At 64.7% G+C, this 13570-nt stretch overlaps 2 protein-coding genes across 2 annotated transcripts; one reads left to right on the forward strand and one right to left on the reverse strand.

Moving 5' to 3' along the window:
- Positions 1 to 9806, reverse strand: CHLRE_02g141150v5 (uncharacterized protein). Its single transcript, XM_043060072.1, has 11 exons — positions 9522 to 9806; positions 9209 to 9312; positions 8916 to 9009; positions 8093 to 8682; positions 7806 to 7970; positions 7511 to 7599; positions 6067 to 7388; positions 3925 to 5873; positions 3166 to 3717; positions 2591 to 3001; positions 1 to 2372 (listed from the first exon to the last, which is right to left on the reverse strand). Exons 1-11 carry the CDS (start codon positions 9583 to 9585, stop codon positions 567 to 569), a joined length of 7146 nt encoding a protein of 2381 aa, XP_042927821.1. The 5' UTR covers positions 9586 to 9806; the 3' UTR covers positions 1 to 566.
- Positions 9807 to 9941: 135 nt separating this feature from the next.
- CHLRE_02g141100v5 (uncharacterized protein) lies at positions 9942 to 13568 on the forward strand. Its single transcript, XM_001694908.2, has 9 exons — positions 9942 to 10156; positions 10270 to 10548; positions 10680 to 10790; positions 10930 to 11041; positions 11198 to 11277; positions 11503 to 11590; positions 11778 to 11964; positions 12337 to 12445; positions 12772 to 13568. Exons 1-9 carry the CDS (start codon positions 10061 to 10063, stop codon positions 12922 to 12924), a joined length of 1215 nt encoding a protein of 404 aa, XP_001694960.1. The 5' UTR covers positions 9942 to 10060; the 3' UTR covers positions 12925 to 13568.
- The last annotated feature ends 2 nt before the right edge of the window (positions 13569 to 13570 follow it).

Below are 13570 nucleotides of genomic sequence, written 5' to 3' on the forward strand. Positions count from 1 at the left end.
TGAAACGAGGCACACCGCACAGCCACCTTGTGACCCAAGGCCAACTCCAATAGGAGTTTCACAATTCCCAGGTGAATGTTGAAGCATTAATAACAGTAAGGAGCGAGCCTTGGGAGCACAGCGAAGCGGAACACCCAATACCCAACGCACAAGCACGGCCAAGCTTGCTTGCAACCAGGCGCGCCGGCACGTGCCGCCACACACCTGTCGCAAGCTACCCCATGGATCCCGCAGACTCCCAAAGTGGTTTGCCGGTGTCCCCATTCCCCTCGCAGTCACCGTAAAACCTGGACTCCATTTTCGTGCCCGCGGCGACAAGGTATGTGGTTTCCCTCGCATGGGAAAAGTGGGCTGCGCCCACGCCACGTCTCTAGTCTGAGGCCGCAAGCGTCTACCTCATCTCCCGGACATAGCCGGGGAGCTCAGCCCCAAAATGAGCGGCGGGGAAGACTCGGGGCAGTTCTGTGCCGCAGTTCCCCGGCAGCACACATGACAAGTTGCACCTGCTCTTGTGTGTGGCGCTGCCTACCGAGCTGCCGGCCCAGTTGCAGACTGCTGCCCCTCATTCATGCACCTATGATGTCCCACACGTCGCCAAGCGTGTTGACTGTTGCCCCAGCTGCAGGCGGCTGTGGCAGCATATTGGCAGCGGCCGCGGCCTGCGCTGCCACGTGCGCGTAGTACTGCTGGCCCATTGCCGCCGCCGCCGCCGTCGCGGCCGCGGCCGCTGCTGCTGCGTGCGGAGTTGGCCCCGGGACAGGTACGGCCCACTGTGCAGCTGCGGGCGCCGCGGCGGCCGCCTGCCCAGACCACGTGCCTTGGAGCCCGCCGCCCTGTACACCTCCCGCTGCCGCCCATGCATGCGCATGGCCGAATGCCCGTTGCTGCCTGTACTGCAGCTGCTGCAACTGCTGCTGCTGTAGCCCCTGCAGCCGCTGCTGTTGCTGCTGTTGCTGCACGACGTGCTGCTGGCGGCCGCCCTGCGCCGGGTCGCGCTGTGCGGCCGTGTGCGCCGCTGTGCCCGCTGGCTGCCGCGCCGCCGGTGGCGGCGGCGGTGGCGCGGGCGGCGGCGGCGGCGGGGGTGGCGGTGGCTGCCTGGTGGGCGCCACGATCTGCCCCGCCCTGCGGCTGTAGGCCTTGAGCTGCTCCACCAGCCAGGCCAGGTGCTGCGGGGTGGTGGTGGCGGGGCCCAGCAGGGCGCGCTCCACCTGCTGGGGCGGCGGGATACCCACAGCGCGCAGCTGCGACGCCGCCGAGCAGGCCACCGTGTGCAGTGCCAGCTCTCGCGGCTCGTCCACCGCCAGCTCCAGCAGCGGCACCTGGTCCGAGTCCACGCTGTAGGTGGTGTCCAGCTGCAGCCCCTCGTACTCATACAACATGGCGCACGTGCGGTGCTGCCCGCTGCTCTCAGGCCCCACCTCGCGCCAGCCGCGCACCAGGATGGGCACCACGGCCTGCCCGTCGCCCTGCGCGTCGTCCGCGGCGCCCAGCACCTCGGCGGGCATAGCAGCGGCCGGCTGTTGAGGCTGCTGCAGAGGCTGCTGCTGTTGAGGTTGCTGCTGCGCCCCAACAGCGATCTGCGGCACAGCGCCCCCCGCTGCGTAAACCGCCTGCTGTTGCTGCCGCGGTGGTGGCGGAGCCTGTGCCGCCACAGCCGCCTGTTGCGGAGCAGCGGGCCCAGGGAATGCCGCCCGCTGCTGTCGCGGGTGCTGCAGAAGGTACTGCAAGTATTGATGCTGCTGAATCAGCGCTTGCTGTTGCTGTAGAAAATGAGCTTGCTGCAGCAAACTGAGACCCAGGGGCACTGACTGCGGCTGTATCTGCTGATTTGGCGGCTGCGGCGGTTGGTCTGGCGACGCTCGGGTGACCTGCTGCTGCTGCTGCTGTGCGTGGTGAGGCTGCAATTGCGGCGACGCCGTCCTTGTTGTTCGTGCTGGCGCCGCGTGCATGCCCACCTGCGCTGCTGGGCGGGGCGGCTGGTGGATCACGTGGGCGACCGACCGCTCGGCGCGTAGGGGCTCTGCCTGGCGTGGTGCCGATGCCCCACATGATCCTGGACTCGGGCCCGGACCCGCCGCGGCTGGCTGCCACCCGTCCGCCACAGCCATAGCTCCGCCAGCCGTCGCGAGCACAGGCACACTTTGCTGCGATGGCGCGTTCATGCGTGCCTGCGCCTGCTGCTGCACCTGACCCGGACGCCCTTCCTCGGCTTCCTCCTGCGCCGCCTGCTGCTGCTGCTGACGGCGCCTGAGCCGCGCCTCCTCCAGCACCTCGTCCCAGGCCGCCGCCAGCCGGGCGGTGTCCGGGCAGCGCATGCCGGGCAGCTGCAGCGCCGACGGCCAGGCGGGGCTGAATAGCATCTTGCAGCACACCTACAGCAGAGGGGGTCGGGTGAAGCAGAGCCGCGGGTAGACAGGCGAATGCAGCAGCTGAAGCAGGCAATGATTGCGGCCACACCGTAAAGGCTCCGCCACATGTCGGTACCGCAGCCCAACCCGTCACCCACCCACCCACCCACCCACCCACCCACCCACCCACCCACCCACCCACCCACCCACCCACCCACCCACCCACCGCACTACTATCATACCTCGAGCACGCTCTGTTGGCGTTGATGGCCTGTCATTGACTGCATGGTCGCCGTCAGAACGGAAAGCCACACCACGCCCTCCCACCACTCTTCAGTGCGGAAGCAGCACCTCGCGGCCCAGTACAGCTCCAGCAGCTGAGCCAGGGCCGGACCGACGTCCCGGGCACGCCGGCGGTTGCTCGCCTCACTCTCTGATGAGCCCGCCAGTCCATCTGTTCTTGCCGTCTCTGCCGCCAGCGCCGCCGCCACACCGAACAGCCCCTTCAGTCGCCGCACCGCCGTGCAGGCTGACTGGGCCCGCAACCTGTCCGCGTCCTGAGGCTGCTGACCTGGCTGCTGCTCCGGCTGCGGGGCTTGCTGCTCCACCGCCGTGGCCAGCCTGATCAGCTGTGTGAGCGTGGCCGCCCAGCCCTGCAAGGACGCACAGAGCCGCACACACCGACAAACATACAAAACTTTAACAGGCTTGCCTTATGCAGTAACAGAAAGGATAGAAATCGCACATATCATCAATGAATGTCGCCGTTAATCCCGCGCAATGCGTCAGCAGTCGCGGCTACATACACTGCCCTCACCTGAGCTGCAACTCTAGCGGACACCTGCTCGAGCAGCGGCATGGCAGCTCGCCGGAGTTCAAACTCCTCCAGGGCCCGCAGCAGCACTGGATCCAGCGCCTGCACCAGCACCAGCACACGTGACGCCCCGTCGGCTGCGGCCGGCGCAGCCGCGTCGTGGCCGTCAGGCACCGCCTCCAGCTGCGCCTGCTCCTGCGGCGGCTGGGTCTGCGGCGCGTGGTCCTGATGCTCCTGGCAAGGCTGCGTCGGCGCCTGCTCGGCCGTCGTGCACTGCTGCTGGGGCCGGTAGCACACGCCTGGCTGGGGCTGCGGCAGGGGCGCCAGCAGCTCGTGTGCGTCCAGCAGCTGCCGCAACAGCTGCGCGCCCTCGTCCGCCTGCTGCTGGGCGCACACGCTCGTCCCCGCCTTGCAGGACGTGGACGCCACCTGGTTCAGCCCCACACCCAGCCACACGGCCAGCCGCGTGAACGCGGGCCAGTCCACGGCAGCTGCGGGCTCTGGCGGGCTACGGTACAGCGCTGCCGGCATGCGCAAGGCCAGCGTGATGGCTACCTGTGCACGTCAGAGGGAGTTGTGTATTAAGGAAGCGTGCGGGCAAAGCAGACGAGGTCACCACAAGCCGTCAATAACACTGCAGCATGCAACGCCATGGGCGCACGCCGTCGCTGTTGCCACGTCAGCACACACGTCCCCGCCCTGGCACTGCACTGCAATGCGCTGCGCTACACTGCACACAACTCACACACGGGGCCTACGCACCTGGTGAAGGCCCATGGCACCTGGAATTGCGCATGTGATGAGCTTCATTGACAGCTCCATGCTCACGTCGGCACCCGCACTAGCCCAGTCCCTGCTTGTGCAGGTCGCGACGAAGCTGGTCGCCATCCCTGCCGCCGGCAAGCCGCCGTGACCCGACGTGGGCGCGGCCCTTGCTGCAGACAGCAACGGCGCCGACGTGGCGCTGTGCAGCCCGCCAGTGGCAGTTTGTGCAGCCCCCGTCTCAGTGCCGTTCGATGCAAGTGGCTGGTGCTGTTGGCTGTGGTAGTGGTGGTGGTGGCAGTGCTCCGCCGCCAGCTGCAGTGTGTGGCCGTGCTGCAGCTCCAGCGGCAGCGCCACCAGCTCGGGCTGATCCAGGGCCACCCGTCTGCAGGGCTCGGGGCCCCGGACGCCCAGCTGCAGCGCGCCACCAGCTGCCCCCGCATCCAAGGCCTCCTCCGCGGCCGACTGCAGCTGGATATAGCGCAGCAGCGCCACCTCCAGCGCCCTGTGCTGCTGCTTACTAACGGTCGTGCTGGCGGGGTTGGTTGCGTTGGCCAGCAGGACTGTCAGCCGCGACTCTGCGATGCCCGCGAAAGCAGTTGCTACCATTGGAACCTCATCCACGGCCGGTGCCGGCCCTGCACTTGTCCGACTGGTTGTAGGCCCCCCGTCCGACACCTGCCGGTTGGGGCTCGGCCGTCGGTGCGCCGGCTGCTGACCCTGAGGCACCGGCTGCCAGCGCTGCAGCTGTTGGTGGGCGAGGCGATCGCCCAGCTCCTGGCAGCGGCCCGCCAGGGTCCAGCGGTCCGACTGCCCTGGGGCCAGGCAGCGCGGTGAGGATACGACCAGCCGCGGACCCAGACTAACTGCATCAGGCGGAGCTCGCTCGCCCTGTAATGGCACGGCCGGATCTCCAGTGCCCGCTGCCACCGCCACGGCCTCCGCTTCATGAGCACCCTGACCGGGGTTCACTCCCGACCTGCCTTCATGGTCACCAGCTGCGGCGTCCGGCTGGTCAGATCGTTGCTGCTGCTGCTGCTGCTGCTGCGCTGCAGCCTCCTCCAGGTCCCCTCCGTGCGCTGGCGTCAGCACCAGCTGTGACAGGGGCCCAGCAGGTGAGTGCGGGGGAGCGCTGCCCCGCAGGCCGTCACTGTCAGCCGCATGCGTGCCGGCAGCTGCTGGTGCCTCCACACCGGGCGTTGCCTCCTGGTGGCCCTGCGCCATGCTGCTAGCGCCGCGCACTGCCCCGTCGTCTGGCCGCAGACCCCCCTCATCCGTGTCGACGTGACCACCCTCTGGTGCAGCCTTCGCCGACACTGTGCCTTCTGGGACTGCCTCCGGTGGCACCACCCTTGGCGCAGCCGCCCCGGTAAGTGCCGGCTGCGCGGTCGCCGGCCCCAGTTCGCCCGCCATATCTGGTGCTGCAGCCACCTCCCCAGACTCGGCTGCCTCCACTGCCGCTGCGGCCGGCACTGCTGCCGTCGAGGAACTGGGCGAAGGCGTCGTGGCAGTCGCCTCCGCTGCCTCGGCTCCTGACACAGCTGCCTCCGCAACCGCCGTATGCATATCCGGCACATTCGCCGCAAGCCGCCCTGCCGCTGGCCCTACAGCCTCCTGCGCCGCTACGCCTGGCCCCGCAACGAGGTCCGCTGTTGCGGCTAGTGCTGCCTGCGGAGCCGTTGCCGCCATCGTCACATCAGGTACTGCCGCCGACTGCACTGCTGCCTCGACACCGAGCACTGGCGCTGCCTCCACTGCAGCCTCGGGCAGAGCTGCTGCCTTCTCGGGCGCAGCGCCGGCCTCTGCAAGCATCGCTTCCTGCGGCGCACCCACCTCGACGGATTCGACCGCCTCAGGATCATACCAGGAAGGATGGAGAACTGCGGGCGTAGCGCGCCGGGACTTTGGCACTGCCGCAGGCACAGGTGGTTTTCCATCCATCATTATCCCTATGAAATAACAGGGGCAGATACAACCGTTCGTGCGTGTTGCATCCTTTACTGGCATTCGTGCAAGCACGGGCGCATTGCGGGCATCGCGGACAATGCCAAATAATGTCAGTCAATGCACACCCTGTGTCCCCCCCACCCCCGTTTGGTCTGGTTTAGCTTGGGCTGGAATTTACAACCCCCATGCACCCACCAACAGTGTCCGTGTGTTCATGGGCTGCGTCCTGACGGCTGCTGCCGTGTCCCGGACTGTGGGGCACTGTGGGCGCTGCGCGCTCCTCCCGCTCGCCATCCGATGACGACGAGTGCAGCTCATAGTCCTGACACGATACCTTGCTGCCCAGTAGGGTGGGGGCCGGGGCTGGCGGGGCCAGCTGCTGGGACTGTGAGGCGCTCGGCTGCTGTGCGAGCGGCACGCGGCGCAATGCCTTCAAGCCGCGCGCCAGCACGGCTTGCGCCGGCCCAGGCGTGGCTTGTGCGGACGATGTGCGACCGTCAGTCGCATGGATGACAGGGGCTGCGTCATGTGCACGTGCATGCGCACCCGCACCCACGGGTTGCTCGGGCGGCATCAGGATCGCCGCCCGCGCGCTTGTGCCGCCCGGTTGTTGTTGGCTGGGACCCGCTCCGCCGCAAGCCGAGGCCACTGTGCCTCCCCGGTCGTGTTGAGAGCTGGTGCTGGTGCTCGTGCTGGACGTGGAGTGGGTGGTGATCACCGCCAGCAGCCGCTCCACTCCGGCAGAAGCCGCCGCGCATGTGTCGTTGTGGGTAATAGCCAAAGGAATCAGCGCGGGTACATCTATCTGTGTACGCGCACCGCTGTGGCCACCGGCGTCCGAATACATGGCTGCCCCTACAGGCTTGGAGGCGGGTTGCTGCTTGCCAGCCCCAGGCTCCCCTCCCGCTGCAAATGCCAGCTGCTCCTGCTTCGACCGCTCCTCATCCTGCTGCCCCTTCATCGACAGCTGCTGCACAACCACCAAGGGCAACTGCTGGTCAGGAGTCCAACTGGGACAACCAGCCACTGCCGCCACCGCCGTCGCTGACTGCTGCAGGCCCACGTCCTTGCCGGGGTCTGGGACCGGGCTGGGGACCGGGCGGTCCGCCCCCAGCAGCTGGTCAGCTGGCCGCCGTGCGGGGCGTTCAAACTGCCCGTGCTGGGCTCCCGCGACCTCGCGTGTGCCGGGGTCCAGCTCCTTCGCGTGTGAGCCGCCAGCAGCGTCAGCGGCGGGACCAGGAGCGGGAGCTGACAGCTCGCGCTTGGCAAGCTGTGGAGGAGGCTGCAGCTGTTGTTGCTGTTGTTGTTTCTGCTGCTGTTGTTGTTGCTGTTGCTGCTGTTGTTGTTGTTGCTGCTGTTGTTGCTGCTGTTGTTGCTGCTGCTGCTGCTGCTGCTGCTGCTGCTGCTGCTGCTGCTGCTGCTGTTGTTGCTGCTGCTGCTGCTGTGCAATGGAGGGCAGCGCGCAGATGTCAGCGCCGCCGGGGCAGTCCGGCAGCTGCTGCGGCGCTGCAGGCCCCCTGTTCCCGTGTGGCGATGTTGGCAGGGCAGTACTTATGCGCATGTGCTGAAGACTGCAGAATGCATAAATACATTGCGCTCTCCAACACATGTATCATACTTGGTTGACGCGGTATCTCACCAGTGCAGCAGCGTGACTCCCATCAGCACCTCGTCACTGCTGGCCGCGTTCACAATTCCGTCGGAGTCGGTCCAAGCGTCCCACCGTACCTGAGCGTCACCACATCAGGCATTGGTGGAGGAGTTGGAAGCATGTGATCCGTTTATGCCGGTGGCTGTCTTTGGAGGTTGCTGCTTGACGCAACGCACATCAGGCCAGCGAGACAGCCGCAACCAACGGCCCGGCAGTGCATTGAATACATTGCGGCGCCAGAGTCCTGCAACTGCTACTGCCAGCACGAGCCCCCAGCACACACCTGTAGGCTGACGAGGTCGTCTGCCGGCTTCAACACTTTGCCACTGAACCACCGCGGCCGCGGCAGCTCCTCGGCGTAGAACACGTGCAGCCGCCGACCCGCCAGGGAGCCCAAGCCACCGACCCCAGCTCCCGCACCGCTGCTGGGCGCGCCTGGTCGCCGCTCCTACACAGGTACCCATGATAGCCGGTGGGAGGTGTGGACAGGATAGCCGTACACAAAGTTTACACACAGAAAACAAACATAAAATAGGCCCGGTGAGCTGCTATGCACAGCAGCCGGCTCACCTGACACAGCGGGGCTGCAGCGTCCAGCTCCGTGCGGGTCAGGTGCCGCAGGTAATTGCGGAGTGACATTGGCCGCGCAGCAGGTGCGGCGGACGCACATGTGCGACCCCGACCAGCTGTCGCTGCTGCTGCGCCCATCGCCGCCTGTAGGTGCGAGCCCCGCTGAAGCTGTCCTAACCCATTGGCCCGCTCCTGCCTTGCTTTCACATCCTGCGGCTCCTGTGCCGGGTGCTGTTCCGCGTCCTCCACCACCTCCACCGCACTCAGCACCAGGTCGCGATACTCTGCCGGCTGGCGGTTGGGGTCCAGACCCGATATGCGTAGACCCGTGCAGTGCTCCAGCCACTGAGGCAGGTTGTACATGCGCCCATAGGCAGGTGAGGTGCCAGGGACGCTGCTCCCCCCGCCGTTGCTGCTGCTGGTTCCAGTGCTGTCGCTGCTGCTGTCCGCACTGCTGCAGCCCACAACGCCCCCCTGCTGGTCCCCATTCGTGCCCGCCTCGCTCCTCGCCTGCCCATCCTCCTCATTCCATTCCTGACAGGTGTCGCATTGACAGGCCACCGTGATGTTCTGGGCGTTGGCGTCGTGTGCTGTAAAGGGTCGTTTAACATGTCAGTAATGCTGTCATAACAGCCACTGCTTGTGCACTTGCGCACAGAAAACCTCGTATGTAACCACGGAGCTGCAAGAACTTCGACGTGTGCACCCGCATCTTCGCAACGATGACTGGTTGTAAACGGTTTCATATTTGCTCTACTGAGTTTGTATGGTCTATGGCCTTCATCCATATCTTCAAGCGGGCTCCCCGTTTTTCACCACTGACCTCCAAGCAGACGGCTGAGCTTGGGCGGCTCTCCACACCGCAGCCAGGTCACAGGCAGCCGGGCAGCCAGTGCCGCAACCTTGGGGTCCACTTCCTGCGGAGGCCATACGACAATCAGTGGCCCACGGCCCTGTTTGCATGCCGGTTAGGGTTCTTTGGCCGACTGCCCTGCCAAGCAAACATGAGGTATATGCACAGCCTTGCTCACAACCTCGGCCAGCAAGTGCGTCGACCCCCGCCCCTTGCCCAGTGTGCACGCCCAACTCCGTCAGCAGTCAACACCCCTCCCTCACCGCGGCAGGGCGAGACTGTGCACGGTCGGTGTTGCGTTTCCGCGGCGTGCAGAACTGCTGCAGCCGCTGGTGTAGCGGCAGGGCGGGGTCATAGCGCGGCGGGGCTGGGAGGGAAGGAAGTGAAAGAGGGGTAGCTAAAAACATCAGTATCGTGGTCCAGCCTTCCCAACAGGTCCCTCCTTCCCAAGTCCTGGGACAGGAACCCATCCCCAAGGCCCCCACTGCACCCGAGGATGGAGGCTGCGTCTGCGCAGGCGCAAACAAGTGGGCCCGTGCGCGCTGTCGATTATGACCACCATGGTGACACACTTACAGGTGGACCGGCTCCGCGACCGTTTGGCGTTCGGGGCCCCATCTTGGCCGCCAGCGCGTTTCATAACTCACGCTCCGCAGACTTTGAGGCCCTGCCCGCGGTCGAGCTTGCTGACAGACGCGGGTGGCCCCATGGTCCTGGCGCTAGCTATGTATTGAGCGCTATATCATGCTTGGAGTCTCGGCTTAAACGTTTAGCATGTTCCTTTCGCAGGATTTGCTTTTAGGTGCTCGGCGAAACTTCTCCAAGGCAGCAGCTGAGTTGCTTGCTAATCCAAACACGTATTTTTGTACGAATGTTTTAGTATATACTGTAACAACGAGTAGGGTAAACTGCCCGTTCGTTAAAGCCCCGACCGCGGCATGGTCCGGGCCAGTTTTGGAAATCAAAAATACGCAAGTGCAGATTTCGAGAGTGGTTGTTAAGCATTGAATCTGGCTTATACTTTGCTGGCTGCGAGCGGGGCGAGCTGCTGCTCTTGAATAAGGCCCTTGCAACACCTTTGCCACGCCAGACAGCGCAGGTTGCTGCGTGTCAAAATGTTGGCGTCCAGGCTTTGCAAGCTTTCGGGCTTCAGGAGTGCGCTCGGAGTGCAGGCAGCGGCGCCGGTCCCTCGCTTTGCCGTCAGCCGCCGTGTAAGTAGCTGCAATCCACACAAACAGACCAGCACGCTCGACATGACGCAGTAGCCTTGGTATGGTGAGCACCGGGCGCAAGCTGATTGAATGGCGTGCTCGGCTTTGCACAGGTTGCGATTACATACGCGCAGCTCGCTCCCAGCAACAGCAGTGAGCGGGACGAGTCTGCTGATGGGAAGTCTGCGGCAGGGTCGGTACAGTCGCCGCTCGGGACCGTGTCGCCTGTGCCTCTGGTGCCGGCGCGTGACGTGCGCGCGGAGGCAGCCACGGGCGGCGGTGACGGTGGCTCGACAGGCGGCAGCAGCGGTGGCGGCGGTGGTGGCGGGGGCGGGGGCGGGGGCGAGGGGGCCGGCAACAGCGACGACGACCGCATCCTGACGCTGAGCGAGGTGCGGGCGACGCCGCCACTTTGTTGCAACCTCCACCGGTACTGCGTCAGCCGGGCGCTGGCCTTCCCCATGCGGCCAAGCCGACGTGACTGCGCGCTATGTGCTGTATGCTGCCTGCGCGGCACCCCCAGGTGGAGGCCTTCGCCGCGGAGAAGAAGCTGAGCCTGCCCGCCGACATGCTGGAGGTGGCCAAGAAGTTCGGACTGCGGTCCTCGGTGCTGAACGCCTTCCTGGCGGCCCAGGTGGACAGAGAAGGGCAGAGGAGGGGTGGGGGACAAGCGCGGGCGCTGTCTGTTCCTCATGATAGCAGCGCGCCCTCCTTTCCCCAGTGCAACCAACTGCCTGCTGCCCCCCCCCCCGTGTCTCCCTCTGTGTGTGCAGGGCCTGGTGTTCACCGGCCTGCTGTGCCGCACCATGCCCTACTTCCGCGACCGCATCCTGGCCGACCCGCTGTTCCTGTTCAAAGTGGGCGCCGAGGTCGTCATCGACTCGGGTGCGTGCAGCTGCGGGGGGCAGTGGGGAGATGCAGCGACTGCCCTGCAATGTGCAAGCGAGAGCGCAGCACGCACGGCATAGGCTTGGTCATGTTGGGCACATACCCTGTCTTTGCCGTGGGAGCAAGCAGCTTGGTGCTCCATACGGTACACAGGCTGCGCCACAGTGGCGGAGGTCCGCAAGCGCGGCAAGGACTTCTGGGCCGAGTTTGAGTTCTACCTGTCTGACCTGTTGGTGGGTAGCACGCCTGGGTGGGATGGGTGGACACCGGCCAGTACATGAAGGGTGTCTCATCATGCGTGCAACGGGTAGACGACACTTCATCTGATTTGCCCTGGTCACAATATGCATCGGCGCAGCTCGGTGCAGAGGTTGGTGTCCAGCACTAGCATGTCATGTCCTGCGCAAAGCTTGTATCCTGCGCACAATGATTGGCGTTTTCCCCGTGGTTGCTGGCAGGTGGGCCTGGTGCTGGACGTGGTGCTGGTGTCGCTGATGGCACCCGCAGCGGTGCTGGGCGGCGTCAGCCGAGCGGCCATGAGCAACAGTGAGTGTGTGCAGCGAATGCAAGTACTGAGTACGACGTGAATGGGCCATTCGGCGCATCTGGAGGCCGGACGCGTCCACACGTGGTCTCACGCAGCCAATCTGCTGGAGCATGCTTGTGATGCGCACGCAGCTGCATTGCACGCCGTGATGTATGACCATGCGTGCATTCGTGTTCGTGCGCCCAGGCCCGTTGAAGAAGTGGCTGGCCACCATCCCCTCCGCTGTGTTTGAGGCGTCGGTGCCTGGCGTCAAGACCTTCAACGTGGGCCAGCGCATCGCCTGCCTGGGCGTCAAGTTCCTGGAGTACAGCCTGGCGGGCATCACCTGCGGCCTGCTGGGCCAGGGCCTGGCCAACTCCCTCATGCTCCTCAAGTGAGTGGATGAAAGGAGCAGCACCGAGGGGCCTGGGCAAACAGCGGGTTATCCAAGGCAGCGCACCTGTAGCAAGATACTGGTTTAACCGCCCAAGGTAGAAATGGGCTGCGCCCACGCCTCACTTCCCGACCAAGGAAAGAGCGTCAAGCTGGGACGGGGCGGGTTCTTTTATGGGCACGCGAATGATCATCCGTCAACAGACGCGCGAGGGCGCTTCTTTCTCCGGCTGATTTGGACCCGCCGCCTGTTTGCGATCCATGGGCTTTACCAAATATCCAGGGTAGTGCACATGTGGTGAAGAGCCGGCTTGTAACCTCGCGCAAATGGTGTCATCGCTGCTGACCTCTCGCACGTCTTCCTGTGTCACAGGCGCCAAGTGCACGGCGCCAAGGAGGACGACGTGCCGGTGCCGCCGCTGTTCAAGACGGCGCTGGTGTGGGGCCTGTTCATGGGCGTGTCCTCCAACACGCGTTACCAGGTGGGTATCAGCGGTCTGGCGTCCCCCTGATTGGGGACCTGGTTGGCAGCCCTCAAACGGGGCCCTACCGCCGCTCATGCCTGTATCCGTGTCCTTGTTGTCTTCGCCGTGTTAAGGGGGGCAGGGCGGTGGTCAAGCATAACACTGAACTGTGCATCAGCATATCAAGGTTTATGTACACCCCTGGACGTCGGCACTACATACCTGTATTTTAAGTCACTGCGTCCTTGGTGGCTGATGAAAGGCAACCTCCCACCCACCCACCCCCCGCCTTAGTTGATCATGGATGTAACCTCCCACCCCCAACCCCCCACCCCATCCTGCAGATCGTGTTCGGCCTGGAGCGCCTGGTGGACATGACCATTGCGCGCTCCATTCCGCAAGTGGCCTACGGCACGACCATTGCCATCCGCTTTGTCAACAACGTGATTGGTGGCGAGAACTTCATTGACATGGCGCGCTGGGCTGGCGTCCAGTAGGTTGGCTGGCCTCTTGCGCGCAAAGCCAGGGAGCAGGCAGGACTGCAGCGTTGTGGAAAGGGGCAGGCAGGCATGCTGCGAGGTGCGGTGACAGCGGTGCGCAGTCCGTCGTGACACATGGCACCAGCTAGCTGCGTAAGATACGAATGCGGGGACGCACTTACAACACGTGTGCACAGTTGCAGTATGGAGTGAGCCCGCCACAGCCTGTCGCCTACGTCTTGAGCAATGCGCGCTGCATGGAAAGGATGTCTTGGAGGCGTGCGAGACTTAGCAGTGTATGAGTCTGCTGGCCGTTGCGATTACGCCTACCTTGGTGAGTGACACTTTTGACAGATGTACGACTTCTTATATACGCGTAAGGAACCGTTGGCAAGGGACTGCTGTACTTCAGGGCATGACGAGATACGATACGGCGATGGCTGGAATGGGCTTATCCCGATGCGCACTTCACATGAGGTACCGTGCCCCCTGTGCTGCGCTGCAAGTGAAGTAAAGCCCAGACGTAGACCAGGTGCAGACGTACTTGGGACGTACATATATATAGGCACCGTGTCAGGTGGTTGCTCAGCCCTCACCAGTGGCTGGCCCTGCATGATGACGGCACAATCGGGGACAATCCCATGCGGTGTAACACTTCTTACAA

The sequence above is a fragment of the Chlamydomonas reinhardtii genome, chromosome 2 (assembly GCF_000002595.2).
Source record: "Chlamydomonas reinhardtii strain CC-503 cw92 mt+ chromosome 2, whole genome shotgun sequence".
NCBI classification, from domain to species: Eukaryota; Viridiplantae; Chlorophyta; class Chlorophyceae; order Chlamydomonadales; family Chlamydomonadaceae; genus Chlamydomonas; species Chlamydomonas reinhardtii.

Excerpts from the sequence above, each read along its gene's own strand:
- CHLRE_02g141150v5 (XM_043060072.1), bottom strand. The coding sequence starts at position 9,585 with ATGAAACGCGCTGGCGGCCAAGATGGGGCCCCGAACGCCAAACGGTCG. Across the intron at positions 7,389-7,510 it reads GGAGTCACGCTGCTGCACTG|GGGGCCTGCAGCGCCGCAGC; the intron begins GTGAGATACCGC and ends ACACGGGAACAG. Across the intron at positions 5,874-6,066 it reads TGAACACACGGACACTGTTG|GGATAATGATGGATGGAAAA; the intron begins GTGGGTGCATGG and ends GTTATTTCATAG.
- CHLRE_02g141100v5 (XM_001694908.2), top strand. The coding sequence starts at position 10,061 with ATGTTGGCGTCCAGGCTTTGCAAGCTTTCGGGCTTCAGGAGTGCGCTC. Across the intron at positions 10,157-10,269 it reads GCTTTGCCGTCAGCCGCCGT|GTTGCGATTACATACGCGCA; the intron begins GTAAGTAGCTGC and ends GGCTTTGCACAG. Across the intron at positions 11,591-11,777 it reads CCGAGCGGCCATGAGCAACA|GCCCGTTGAAGAAGTGGCTG; the intron begins GTGAGTGTGTGC and ends TCGTGCGCCCAG.